Source organism: Triticum dicoccoides, chromosome 5B (genome assembly GCF_002162155.2).
Source record: "Triticum dicoccoides isolate Atlit2015 ecotype Zavitan chromosome 5B, WEW_v2.0, whole genome shotgun sequence".
Lineage (NCBI taxonomy): Eukaryota > Viridiplantae > Streptophyta > Magnoliopsida > Poales > Poaceae > Triticum > Triticum dicoccoides.
This window is the reverse complement of record NC_041389.1, coordinates 304,859,642-304,874,608: the sequence shown is the minus strand read 5'-3', so window position 1 is coordinate 304,874,608 and position 14,967 is coordinate 304,859,642. Positions and strand designations below refer to the sequence as shown.

General features: G+C 45.8%; 1 protein-coding gene across 1 annotated transcript in view; it reads left to right on the top strand.

Moving 5' to 3' along the window:
- The first annotated feature begins 2,550 nt into the window (after positions 1–2,550).
- Positions 2,551–14,967, top strand: part of LOC119308589 (preprotein translocase subunit SECY, chloroplastic-like) — a 15,664-nt gene continuing 3,247 nt past the window's right edge. The window contains exons 1-5 of the mRNA XM_037584718.1: positions 2,551–2,789; positions 2,883–3,058; positions 8,605–8,990; positions 9,587–9,886; positions 9,973–10,062. Of these exons, the coding sequence (XP_037440615.1) occupies positions 2,614–2,789; positions 2,883–3,058; positions 8,605–8,990; positions 9,587–9,886; positions 9,973–10,062 (1,128 nt within the window). The 5' untranslated portion in view covers positions 2,551–2,613. The remainder of the gene's footprint in view (positions 2,790–2,882; positions 3,059–8,604; positions 8,991–9,586; positions 9,887–9,972; positions 10,063–14,967) is intronic.

The window sequence follows — 14,967 nt, the reverse complement described above, 5'->3', positions numbered from 1 at the left end:
GGGGCCGCGACCGCGGGGACGACGGCGGCGGACAGGTGGCGGCTCCGGATTGGGCAGGGGCGGCGGCGGACAAGTCCGGGCGGCCGGGGAGATGTGTCCGGCGGCGCAGAGGAAGAGGAGGCTAGTGTTTCATCCGTGAATTTCGGGGGGAGGCACATATTTATAGATTCTGGGAGTTAGGAGAGTCCTCAAGAGGTGCAGTTTTCGCCCACACAATCGTGATCGAACGACCGAGAGCATGGAGGGGGTTTGGATGGGTTATTGGGCCACTTTGGAGGGGTGTTGGCTGCAACACAAAGAGGGCTTTAACGGTTACCCGGTTAACCGTTGGAGTATCAAACGACCTCCAAATGGCACGAAACTTGACAGGCGGTCTACCGGTGGTGTACCAAGGCCGCTTGACAAACATCGATCCATTCCGAGAACGTCTAACACCCGCACAAGAAAAGAAGCAAAAGGGGGTGCCGGGGAACATAGGAGTGCTGGATTGCAAAACGGACAACGGGGAAAATGCTCGGATGCAAGAAACGAACACGTATGCAAAATGAAATGCACATGATGACATGATCTGAAATGCAGATAATGACATGGCAAAATGCAACACGCAAGCACATGACATGGCAATGACGGCGAATAACTGGCAGACACCTGGCGCATCGAATCCGGGGTGTTACAACTCTCCTCTACTAACAAGAGATCTCGTCCCGAGATCTTAGGACCGAGACGGGGAGGAAAAAAGGGTGAGGTGAAACAAGAACTCAAGAAAAGAAGCAAAGAATCGAGAGCACTCGATAAGAAGAGAGGAATGACGAGAATGGCGATAATCGAAAGCTCACGGAATCAGATAGACTATGAAACCACTCCTGTTAGAACAAGATAGAAAAGGAATGAATAAAAGAATTTGGGCAGCACTCTGACTGAAACATGGAGGAATAAAACACGAGCTTTAGAGGATGGAATGATACTTGATGAAGACATGACACAAAACCTCCGGAAAGAATTGAAAGAGTTGAATGAAAGAACGGAGAAGAAAAGGACAAGTTTTGCCACGAATGAAATTGAAAGCATCTTTAGAAGGAAGGTTTAAACAGAGTTTTTGAGAAAATCAACAACGAAAAGAATAAGCTTGTTGTGGTCTTATAGGTAACATCTCAAGATCATAAGGTGATAACCAGCCACAAACGGAAATGTTTGGATAGCTGAGAAGAACGAAGAAATGCAAAACTCCACTTCGAAGGAATTAATTGCACCTCGCGAAGCAAGAAGAAGAATACTTGAGCTTCGCCTACTAGAATCTTGATGAACACTTGAAGAATGAATTAAATCATGAAGAACCACCATGAAGAACTCCGGTAACAAAAGGATGACGAGATAAAACTGAAGGATAAAAGAGATAATATTGAAGCCTTGCGATGACTAGATGAAGGTTCCGACGAAAAGGCCGAGTAATTTGAACTCGGAAAAGAAAATATGAAAACACTTGGAACTAGAATTTATTCCTCAAGGACAAACTCCGAAGGAAGGGATTACTCACTTGGATGAAATAAGAATAAGATTTATTGTATGCTTACCTTCATCAAATTAAATTGATGACAAGCAATGGATTTTGCATACTACTTATTCTTCTTGAAAAGGATTAAGGGGGGTATAGCACAAAACTTGAGAAAGTCTTCATGAACCACCGGTAGGATTGGAAAGAACGAATGAATTAAATATGATAACCAAAGAAAAGAATCTTAAAGAACCACCGTTAGAATTCGGAAATGACTGATGAAAGAGAATGAATCACCGGGAAGAATTAGAAGGCAAATATGCTTGAGGGGATTTAGATACAAGAGAACGGGAAGAACTCGAGCTGATTAAAGAACATTTGAACGAAGCGCCGGGATGATTGGATAATGGTAGCTGAAATGTGAGGACAAAGAATTCTTCTGGAATGATGGCCTCCGGTGAAAAGAAACGGAAAAAACAACTTCTGACATACTCCAGATGGGTAAGAAAAGAACATGTGACAAATGAAATAAATCGATAGGATAACAAGAAGCTAGAACCACGAAACCTCTTCGGCAAGGGAGAAGGAAGGTGTGATATCTTTCTGGTCTCTAGTGCAGGTGTTTGGCGTGTTTGTGGTCAAGGCGGTCGACAATGTCATTGTCGCTGATGTTTTCTTTGGCGCCGGTGTTTCGAGCTTCAAGGGCGGCCCTTTCTTCAAGCGATTCTTCATCTCCAACTAGTTTAGGTGCTTGTAGTTTGCGACTGTGTTGTAAGTTGTGTTCTTCAGCACCCATGTATCTTTTGGCCACTCGTGTTTTATTTTCTTTGTAAATGAAGTTGGGCTTGCACTTGTTGGCCGTAATACCTAGTCAGGTTGATGGTTTTGTTAATTTAAAGTCAGGCTCGTCTGCAGCCTTCGTTCTAAAAAACGCCCGCCCCTTGGCCATAACTGGGCCGAAATCAAACAATGAGCAGGCCGACGAAGCCAGTTCTACAGCGTCATCATCATTTCGTCTAGCGGTTGCTCCAAAAAAATAAAATCATTTCGTCTAGCTTTATATCACCTAAAAAAACCACCATCCACTCGTCTCCTTCCTCCGCCATCGTCCCCGCGGCACCATGGCCACGGCGACACCACAGCAATGCTGCCTTCCGGCCCGCGCGCGCCCTCCTCCCACCTCCACTCCCCTACGCCTACGCTACCTCACCAGAGCAGCCTCCTCCTTCCACTTCCCGGGCCGCCGCACTGTAACGGCAAGAAGGAGTGGAAGAGCCGCCTTAGCCTTCTCCCCCAGGTAGCAAATTAGCGCCTCTCCTGGGCGCAGAATACAATCAGGGGTATGTGCTGTTTAAATTTGATTGGGCTCTCCTCTGCTGTATTCGTGTAGATGCACGTTGGAGACGGGTGGCCCGGCCTTTGATCCTCTAGGGCTCTACAGGGAGGACCCGTCCAGTTCTGATTATCAGTCTCCCTTCTCGACATTTTTCGGCGTCCTGTCTCCAGTGTTCGGGAGCTCCAGTGGATCCAGGAAAGAGAAGTCATCCTATGGCCGAGGAGCAGCAGGTTGCAATTCGAAGCTAATCCCTTCTCCCTCTATTATTTTTGACGAAGTATAGTCCATGATTATTTTGTCAGTGCTTCAGAGCGATGCCACTTTGCACAAATGCTTTCATTACTTTAGATGAAGTAATGTTTTTTTAGATGAAAGGCGCAAGGAGCGCCCGACTTAATTAAAAAGCCAACATAGGCCACTTAGTCTTACAAAGTCTTACAACATAAAGGAGAATATAAGTGCCGAGATCAGAGCTTAAGAGTAAGCATTACAGAACCGCTCAAAAGACATAGCCATACACAGATATAAAGCTGCTAGGCAGCGCTTGATGGCTTCACAGGATGTTGTTCTCTTGATGGCGTGCGAGTGTATGATCGTGCGAAGCACCGGGCTGGCCGCGTCACTGGCCTTCCTCTTCCCTGGAGGGCACCACTGCTGAAAGAAAAGAGACCATTTGAAAATAAAATTAGCTGGATGACTTGGAAATTTTCCTTCAATAGCAATTTTGTTGCAAGTGGCCCACAGCGCCCAAGCTAAGGCCGCAAACGAGCGCTAGGGTAATCTATTTTGCTGGCCTCTCGTGGTGCACAGCAGAGCAACCATGGAGTTTGGTGCCCAGTTAGCGCCAAAGCTGTCCCTGACACAGCTCCATAAGGATATATTAGGGGCACAGCGGAAAAGAATGTGGTCAGCGTCTTCCGGGCTGTTGCAAAGGCCGCAGCAGCCGTTGCCTGGACCTCTCTATTTCTGGAGGTTAATTGCAGATGGCAGATGATTTAACACAGCCCGCCAAAGGGAAATACGGACTTTCAGCGGAACTCTCGCTGCCCAGAAAGCCTTAGCGCATCTCACCTTAGGACATTGGTTAAGTTTGGCGTATAAAGATTTTACTGAAAAGTCGCAAGACACCTCAAGATCCCAACTTACTGAATCCTTTTCGGTGGTTAAATTAGTATTAGCGAACTGAATTTGTAAAGCTTCCCATGAGGCAAGCTCAGAATCATTGAGGTTACGCGTAAAAGCCAGATTAATTTGGCCGGCGACAAACAAATTGCTAACTAAGATCCGACGCAATGACAAATAGGTTAGGATAAATAGCATAGTGAGGTTTGTCATCAATTCATTTTGAAAGCCAAAATTTGGTGTCCTTCTTGTTCCCGACCTCGAAGCGAGCACCCAAATTGAATATCTCTTTGCAATTTTGGATCCCAATTCCAAAATTTGGAGCCCTTGGTCTTAGTAGCGAAGAGCGAAGAATCCGAGAAGTACTTAGCTTTGAGGACACGAGCCCACAGGTTGTCATCGTTCTGAACAATTTTCCAAATCCACTTACTAATCAGCGCAAGGTTCAATTTCTTGAAATTAGTAATACCTAGGCCTCCCTGGTCTTTAGGTTTGCAAATGTCCGCCCATCGGACCATGCGCTTGGCCACGTCCGCTTCCCAGAAGAATCTGGCTCTAACCTTTGTCGAACTGCGCATGGACGCCACCCCCAGCAAGAAGAGACCAATCGCGAAGGTCAGGTTAGCAAACAGACATGCATTGGTAAGAGTGATTCTCGCGCCCGAAGACATGAGTTTTCGTTGCCAAGGGTCAACTCATGTAATAACTTTACTAATCGCTGGATCCCTATCCGACGCCCACACCTGTTTATCCGAGCATGGGAGGCCAAGGTAAGAGATGGGAAAATCCGATTTGTAGCAGTTAAGAAGATTGGCAATTCACACACACACTCTTAGCCTCATCCACACCTACCATGCATGCTTCACTTTTGGCAAAGTTTAATTTGCACCCGTGACATAGCTTCAAAGCAAATTAAAAGCATCTTGATAGTGGCCAAACTTCGTACATCGGGCTCAAAGAGAAGCATCGTGTAGTAAGCGTATTGGAGTTGAGTCCACTCCTCCTGGAATGAGGTGGGACGCCACCCCTTTGAGGTGACTAGCCCCTTTGGCTTTGGTTAGCATGGAAGAAAGCGAATCCGCGACTATATCAAATAGAAGGGGAGAGATGGGATCCCCTTGACGCATGCCTCTCTTATTGCGAAAAAATGGGCCAACCTCCCCATTGATGCAAATTGCAGTATGTCCTCCCAAGGCAAGCTGCATAATCCTGTGAATAAAGCCTGCTTGGAACCCTTTCCGTTCAGAACTTGTCAAAGAAAAGACCAACTAACTCGGTCATGCGCCTTTTCAAAGTCAAGTTTTAGAAGAACATCAGGGAGTTTCTTACGGTTAAGCTCGTGAACAATTTCGTTAAGACATAGCACCCCCTCAAGGATAAAACGACCTTTAATAAAAGCCATTTGTGCATGGGACAATTTTAGCTGCTAACAAACCCAATCGCATCGCATACTTTGACAACCAGTTTGAAGAGCACATTGATAAGAGCGATAGGTCGGAATTGGGGTATATGGTCCGCCCCCGGGGTCTTAGGATTAAAGCTAGAATAGCAAACTTAATACATTTAATATCGATCGTACCTAACGCAAAAATCCATTAATATTCTCAGTGACCAATGGTTTGAGCATCCCTCACTGTTCGAGGTTTTTGGCGCTTCTCCCCTTCTCAAAACATGTCCAACAACAACAACAACAAAGCCTTTAGTCCCAAACAAGTTGGGGTAGGCTAGAGGTGAAACCCATAAGATCTCACAACTAACTCATGGTTCTGGCACATGAATAGCAAGCTTCCACGCACCTCTGTCCATGGCTAGTTCTCTGGTGATACTCCTGTCCTTCAGATCTCTCTTTACGGACTCCTTCCCTGTCAAGTTCGGTCTACCCCGACTTCTCTTGACATTATCGGCACGCTTTAGCCGTCCGCTATGCACTGGCGCTTCTGGAGGCATGCACCGAATATGCCCAAACCATCCCAGACGATGTTGGACAAGCTTCTCTTCAGTCGGTGCTACCCCAACTCTATCTCGTATATCATCATTTCGGACTCTGTCCTTGTGTGGCCACACATCCATCTCAACATGCGCATCTCTGCCACACCTAACTGTTGAACATGTCGCCTTTTAGTGGATCAACACTTAGCGCCATACAACATTGCGGGTCTAACCGCCGTCCTATAGAACTTGCCTTTTAGCTTTTGTGGCACTCTCTTGTCACAGAGAATGCCAGAAGCTTGGCGCCACTTCATCCATCCGGCTTTGATTCGATGGTACACATCTTCATCGATATCCCCATCCTTCTGCAGCATTGACCCCAAATATCGAAAGGTGTCCTTCTAAGGCACCACCTCCCATCAAGGCTAACCTTCTCCTCCTCGTGCCTAGCAGTACTGAAACCGCTCCTCATGTACTCGGTTTTAGTTCTATTAGTCTAAAACCTTTCGATTCCAATGTTTGTCTCCATAGCTCTAACTTCCTATTGACCCCCGTCCGACTATCATCGACTAGCACCACATCATCCGCAAAGAGCATACACTATGGGATATCTCCTTGTATATCCCTTGTGACCTGATCCATCATCAAAGCAAAAAGATAAGGGCTCAAAGTTGACCTCTGGTGCAATCCTATTTCAAAGTTGACCTGATCCATCATCAAAGCAAAAAGATAAGGGCTCAAGATCCATGACTGTCGCCATCACTTGTTCGAACACTTGTCACAACATTATCATACATGTCCTTGATGAGGGTAATGTACTTTGCTGAGACTTTTTGTTTTCTCCAAGGCCCACGACATGACATTCTGCAGTATCTTATCGTAGGCCTTCTCTAAGTCAATGAGTACCGTATGCAGGCCCTTCCTTTGCTCATTATATCTCTCCATGAGTTGTCGTACCAAGAAAATGGCTTCCATGGTCGACCACCCAAGCATGAAACCAAACTGATTTTTGGTCACGCTTGTCATTCTTCTTAAGCGGTGCTCAATGAGGCTCTCCCATAGCTTCATTGTATGGCTTATCAGCTTAATTCCATGGTAATTACTACTCCCTCCGTAAACTAATATAAGAGCGTTTAGAATACTACTTTAGTGATCTAAACGCTCTTATATTAGTTTACAGAGGGAGTACAACTCTGAACACCCCCCTTGTTCTTGAAGATTGGTACTAATATACTCTGTCTCCATTCTTCAGGCATCTTGTTTGCCCAACAAATCAGGTTAAAAAACTTAGTTAGCCATACTATAGCCATGTCTCCGAGGCCTCTCCACACCTCAATGAGGATACAATCAGGGCCCATTGTTTTGCCTCCTTTCATCCTTTTTAAGGCCTCCTTGACCTCAGACTCCTGGATTCACCACACAAAACGCCTACGTTGCGCGGATACTTCAGAAAGCGTGCGTATCCGGCCGGATACTGCCCCGATACGTATCCTGTAAGTATCCCTCAATTTTTTGATTTTTAAAAAAGAAAATAATGTTTGATACTCCTGGGATACTTCCGCGATACTTTTTGGATACCTATACTCCTGGGATACTTCCGCGATACTTTTTGGATACCTCAAACGCCTAGTTCGGTGTGAAATCCCCTCAATAGTACAGCGCACCTTTTGAAGATTCCCAAGATGGGCGTGAGTTCATGTCAAAGCATGACTGGCAATATTCTTATTCAATTGAGAGGCGAGCAAGAGAGAGTCGATGCACTGATTAGAACAACAAACCTAGGGAAATCCGAGTGCCAACAGATGAAAGTGGACCAAGTGCAAGAAAAGAAAGGGTCCTATTGAGGCATGCTTTAACCTGGAAGCTCCTTATTTTTTTCCATACTTTTAATAATTAATATATGTAATATCTATGTATAAACGTATCCCTGTATCCATGTTTTTAGAAAATTGGCGTATCGGGCGTATCCCCGTATCGCGTATCCGATACGTATCCAAGTATCCATGCAACGTAGCAAAACGCCTGCTTGTATCAAAGGAGTCGTCCAGTTCAATGGTAGAGCTCTCATTCTCCCCATTGAACAGCTTGTCGAAGTACTCCCGCGATCTATGCTTAATCTCCTCGTCCTTCACCAGGAGCTGGTCTGCTCCGTCCTTGATGCATTTGACTTGGTCAACATCCCTCGTCTTCCTCTCTCGGATCTTGGCCATCTTATAGATGTCCCTTTCGTCTTCCTTTGTGTCTAACCGCTGGTAGAGGTCCTCATACGCCCGACCCCTTGCTTCACTCACAGCTCGCCTTGCAGCCTTCTCAAAACATGTCCCAACATGTAAATATTCTTCTCCTTAATTAAGAGGCAGCGTCCTGCCGGTTCCTCAGGAAAAGAAAGTATGCTTGTAACTGATAAACCTAATGGGCTACCCATAAAAAAATCTGCCTCTTGATTACTCATCCACATTTTGTCGAATTTTTTGGTTGTGGGGTCTTCTTAATGAGAAATTTCTTCAACCAGTCTAAAATTTCAACCCCAGTTTAGCCCAAACGTATACATGATATGTAGTTACTATGAAAATTCAGTTGATATAGTGAGTGCCGAGTCGACTGCGACTATTTATGTATTAAACAGGTATGACTGGTGGCATTGTCGTTCATATATTTGCAGCTTGAGTCCACTTCAGTTTATCCAGTTATACCTATATAATGTATTTTAATCTGATTGGAGCAGCTGCAATGGAGGACAGTACTATTGACTTTGGTGACTTCTTCAAGGGTCCTCTACCCGGGAAGTTTCTGAAGCTCCTTGGGTTTTTGGCATTGTCTCGACTTGGTGTGTATATACCTTTGGGTGGAGTGAACCAAGCAGCTTTTGCTGGTAATCTTGACCAGAACAGTCTGCTGGGCACTTTAGATTCTTTTTCTGGTGGAGGTATTGGCCGGCTTGGTATATGCTCCCTCGGCATTGTTCCGTTCATCAATGCACAGATTGTGTTTCAGCTCCTTACTCAGCTTTACCCGAAATTGCAAGAGCTTCAGAAAAAAGAAGGGGAGGCAGGTAGAAAAAAGATTCTTCAGTACACAAGATATGCATCTGTTGGTTTTGCAATTGCCCAGGTAGGTTAGAGTCTTGGAAATATTTGAGCAGCTCTTGGATATCTTTTTTTGTCAAGATAATTTTTTGACTAGTTAAAACTACAAGAGCAGCTGTTGGAATTTTTTTATGTCAATAATCGGTTCTGAAGCGTCGGTACCTCACATGCTATATTAACTGACTATCTACTTAACAGCATACCATGTTAAACAGTTAGAATTATGTCAAACATGCCACACAATTTGACCACATAACTTGCAATATCAAGGTAATATGACACTTCCGTTTTTGTAACTTATACCTTCTATGTACACCGATGACTTATCTTTGACATGGCAAAGAAACTCAAAATACAACGAACTTATTCCTGATGCCAAATCATGTGCTTTGCGGTCATAAACAATGAAAATCAATCCTAGTATTATTCAGTTGAGTCCGTCTGACGCTTCTGTTGCCAGACATTTTTTGGAGAATGATATACTGCTGTGTGTACATTTCATTCTAGTACGAGTTTGCACAGTATTAGTTATGAAGGTATTATTTTATTTTTAATGTAAGTTCTGATTGCTCTATTTATCTTCCCATCTGCTTCAAATTTAATTTCTGTACCTTTTGCTAGGCTATCGGGCAAGTTCTTTTTCTTCGTCCTTATGTTAATGACTTCAGCACAGAATGGGTGCTAACATCTGTGACTCTATTGACGCTTGGATCGGTGTTCACAACTTTCCTTGGTGAAACAATATCTGAGTTGAAACTCGGGAATGGAACATCTCTCCTTATTTTTACAAGTATAATTTCGTATTTGCCTGCATCATTTGGAAGGACAGTTGCAGAGGGATTTCAAGCAGGCAATTATGTTGGACTTCTCACAATCATATTGTCATTCTTTTTCTTAGTTCTTGGGATTGTCTATGTCCAGGTGAGAAAATATACTTTGCTTTTCAAGATAAATATAAATTTGTCCGAGTATGATTTGCTTAATTCAGATCATTTCTATGGTTTCAGGAAGCTGAGAGAAAAATACCACTGAACTATGCTTCTCGATACGGCAGTCGAACTGGAGGACCCCAACGTTCTGCATATCTACCTTTTAAGGTTCGTAATGTTTCCATATGGTTTCATTTTAATTTCTGCCTCTCCACATGTTGGGTGTGGATCGATTTTAGGTTTTGAGATCCGTTAACACATACAGAACACAAATAAGCCAGGGCAGTAGTTATAGTTAGAGAGTAGCCAATTGTTTCAAGACTTATTTTGATTATAAACTGAAAACAACTCGATCTCTTCATACTATCTCGAGATGTGCATGGTTTTTTGGAGTGCAAACAAGCGTTTGCACATCTTTTCATGAAGGGGAGAAGCAACACCATAATTACAGAGTTCAGAAATCCAGTACATTCACCCATATGGAGAAAACAACATTTTTCAGCACAAGGACACTTGAGTCGAGGACAGCAGCGGAGGAAGAACTCCCTGCGCTGGAGCACGCGCGGTGCTGTAGATACTAGTCGAGTCCCCGGCGAGGCCGGCATGTTCCCCGACTCAACAGCAGCGCCGACCACCACCGGCGCCACCAACGTGAAGATGATGGCAGCGAGAGTGGTGGACTTGGTGTCGGAGTGCTCTGGCAGGAGAATGCTGGGGCGGGAGGCTCGGGTGGCGTCTGCTCCATGCGGGACCGGGCGAGGAGGGAGCTCAAGTGTCAGTTTTTACCGAGGGGGAAGGGGAGATGGAGATGGCTAGGGCCGATTTCTCTGTAATTCCACCGGCCGATAGGGACAATCAAATATGCTCTTTCAATTTTTGGCTCAGAATTTCGGGAAGCTGGGGTTGCCTCACTTCTGGCCATACACATGAACTGGGAGCAGCTGACTGGGGAATCGATGGGCCAAAGCCCAGTTCTTTTTTTTAATATGCATTAAGAAAGGAGAAGAAGGGGAGCCTTGGCACAGTGGTAAAGCTGTTGCAGAAATGCAGGGAAAGGCTGCGTACGAAAGACCCAAAGTGGTCAGACTCTTCCCTGACCCCGCGCAAGCGGGAGCTGCGTGCACCGGGCTGCCCTTTTAATAAGAAATCAGAAGATACAAACGCCAAAGAAGGCATGACCCATACAACACCATAGAGGCACAACCCGACATAATCAGCTGGGGAATCTGAAAAGAACTGGCCCTTAGCCTCCTGGCTCCTCCCAACTGCAGCTGCCTACTGCTTGCTCTCGATCACCCTCATAAAACCTTGATGTCTTGCCACCTCTCACTCACAAGACCACTTAGGGTTTTCATTCCACTTGTCTCAGCATTTCAGTCTGGGCAACTGGCCTTGTTCCTGAGCCAAACCAGTTCAAAGTGGTGGCTTAATCTGAGTGTGCCAGTGGGGTGCAGTCAGCCCAACTGCCCTCCAAACATGAGTGTGTGACACCAGTGCTGTTTTCTTCCTCCACTGCCTTGTGCAAATTGCGCAATTTCTTCCTTTGAATGAAAAGCTCACAGATGTCATGTGTATTCTTCAAAAAGAGTAAAGAACATAATTCACTGTACTCTGGCAAAGGCCCTGAGGTCCTTGGAGTCATACAGACTCCTGACCTTCCTAGGCACTGGATCTGCCCCTGGGTACGGAAGATTCAGTATGTATTATTCTCAATCATGCTGTAGTGTGTAGCATTACCTCCAAATCTTTGTTAATTTTTTTGTTTGCCAGCAGTGGTAGTTGAGGACTTGGTTCTCAATGTTATCAGCGCGTATGCCCCGCAAGTAGGCCACAATGAGAACACCAAGAGGGAGTTCTGGGAAGGCCTGGAAGACATGGTTAGGAGTGTATCGATTGGTGAGAAGCTCTTCATAGGAGGAGACCTCAATGGCCACGTGGGTACATCTAACACAGGTTTTGAAGGGGCGCATGGGGGCTTTGGCTATGGCATCAGGAATCAAGAAGGAGAAGATGTCTTAAGCTTTGCTCTAGCCTACAACATGATTGTAGCCAACACCCTCTTTAGAAAGAGAGAATCACATCTGGTGACTTTTAGTAGTGGCCAACACTCTAGCCAGATTGATTTCATCCTCTCGAGAAGAGAAGATAGGCGTGCGTGCCTAGACTGTAAGGTGATACCTGGAGAGAGTGTTGTACCCCAGCATAAGCTGGTGGTTGCTGACTTCCGCTTTCGGATTCGTGTCCAGCGGGATAAGCGGGCCAAAGTCGCTAGAACGAAGTGGTGGAAGCTCAAGGGGGTGGTAGCTCAGGCGTTCAAGGAGAGGGTCATTAAGGAGGGCCCTTGGGAGGAAGGAGGGGATGCGGACAATGTGTGGATGAAGATGGCGACTTGCATTCGTAAGGTGGCCTCAGAGGAGTTTGGAGTGTCCAGGGGAAGGAGAAGCGAAGATAAGGATACTTGGTGGTGGAATGATGATGTCCAGAAGGCAATTAAAGAGAAGAAAGATTGCTTCAGACGCCTATATTTGGATAGGAGTGCACACAACATAGAGAAGTACAAGATGGCGAAGAAGGCCGCAAAGCGAGCTGTTGGTGAAGCAATGGGTCGGGCGTATGAGGACCTCTACCAATGGTTAGGCACGAAAGAAGGCGAAAGGGACATCTATAAGATGGCCAAGATCCGAGAGAGGAAGACGAGGGATATTGGCCAAGTCAAATGCATCAAGGACGGAGCAGGCCAACTCTTGGTGAAGGACGAGGAGATTAAGCATAGATGGCGGGAGTACTTCGACAAGCTGTTCAATGGGGAGAATGAAAGCTCTACCATTGAACTGGACGACTCTTTTGATGAGACCAGCATGCGTTTTGTGCGTCGAATCCAGGAGTCTGAGGTCAAGGAGGCTTTAAAAAGGATGAAGGGAGGGAAGGCGATGGGCCCGGATTGTATCCCCATTGAGGTGTGGAAAGGTCTCGGGGACATAGCGATAGTATGGCTAACCAAGCTTTTCAACCTCATTTTTCGGGCAAACAAGATGCCAGAAGAATGGAGACGGAGTGTATTAGTACCAATCTTCAAGAACAAGGGGGATGTTCAAAGTTGTACTAATTACCGTGGAATTAAGCTGATGAGCCATACAATGAAGCTATGGGAGAGAGTCATTGAGCACCGCTTAAGAAGAATGACAAGCGTGACCAAAAACCAGTTTGATTTCATGCCTGGGAGGTCGACCATGGAAGCCATTTTCTTGGTACGACAGCTTATGGAGAGATATAGGGAGCAAAAGAAGGACTTGCATATGGTGTTCATTGACTTGGAGAAGGCCTATGATAAGATACCGTGGAATGTCATGTGGTGGGCCTTGGAGAAACACAAAGTCCCAGCAAAGTACATTACCCTCATCAAGGACATGTACGATAATGTTGTGACAAGTGTTTGAACAAGTGATGTCGACACTGATGACTTCCCGATTAAGGTAGGACTGCATGAGGGGTCAGCTTTGAGCCCTTATCTTTTTGCATTGGTGATGGATGAGGTCACAAGGGATATACAAGGAGATAGCCCATGGTGTATGCTCTTTGCGGATGATGTGGTGCTAGTTGACGATAGTCGGGCGGGGTAAATAGGAAGTTAGAGTTATGGAGACAAACCTTGGAATCGAAAGGGTTTAGGCTTAGTAGGACTAAAACCGAGTACATGATGTGCGGTTTCAGTACTACTAGGTGTGAGGAGGAGGAGGTTAGCCTTGATGGTCAGGTGGTACCTCAGAAGGACACCTTTCGGTATTTGGGGTCAATGCTGCAGGAGGATGGGGGTATTGATGAAGATGTGAACCATCGGATCAAAACTGGATGGATGAAGTGGCGCCAAGCTTCTGGCATTCTCTGTGACAAGAGAGTGCCACAAAAGCTAAAAGGCAAGTTCTACAGCACGGCGGTTCGACCCGCAATGTTGTATGGCGCTGAGTGTTGGCCGACTAAAAGGCGACATGTTCAACAGTTAGGTGTGGCGGAGATGCGTATGTTGAGATGGATGTGTGGCCACACGAGGAAGGATCGAGTCCGGAATGATGATATACGAGATAGAGTTGGGGTAGCACCAATTGAAGAGAAGCTTGTCCAACATCGTCTGAGATGGTTTGGGCATATCCAGCGCAGGCCTTCAGAAGCTCCAGTGCATAGCGGACGGCTAAAGGTGCGGAGAATGTCAAGAGAGGGCGGGGTAGACCGAATTTGACATGGGAGGAGTCCGTTAAGAGAGACTTGAAGGATTGGAGTATCACCAAAGAGCTAGCTATGGACAGGGGTGCATGGAAGCTTGCTATCCATGTGCCAGAGCCATGAGTTGGTTGCGAGATCTTATGGGTTTCACCTCTAGCCTACCCCAACTTGCTTGGGACTAAAGGCTTTGTTGTTGTTGTTGTTGTTGCCAGCAGTGGTTTTGCCTCTATTTACATCCCATTTTGTATTGCATAATGTTGTTTATGCCACCAGAACATTGGGCTTCTCTCCTTTGTGCCATTTGACTGGTTGAATGCTAAACGTACCGCTTAGGCCCTCCTTTTGATCCCTCCTCTTTGTTTTCTCCTTATTTTCCCCTTGTTCCCTTTTACAAACCTGATCCTTTACTCTTCAGACACATCACCAGTGACCATGTGAGACGTCGCCCTTGTCTCCTTCCCGAGAAGAACATATTAGGTGCTCCCAGGCTTGGGGATACTTCCTTTCAGTCCCTGACCACACCATGTAGGCATGGCGTGGTCTGCGGGGAGGCATGGCGTGGAGTCCAGCGATGGTGGTGTGTGTGGTTGCTAGTTTTTTTGTTCTTTTCACCATGAATCAAACAAATCAACCCAGTAATGGAACCTATTGAGGGAACTAAATGAATGAATCTTCTTTTCCATCAGAACATTGTGATTGATTCAATCCCCTTCCATTTTCCCCACTGCGGCTCTTGTCAAGCTGTTGCCAAGGTCTGCGGGGAGGCCTCTACTGAGGTACATCGAGGTTTGCGTGACGGCCCGACAGGTGCAGCGACGAACGAGGCTTTATCACTATAGTCCAATGTGTGTGTGT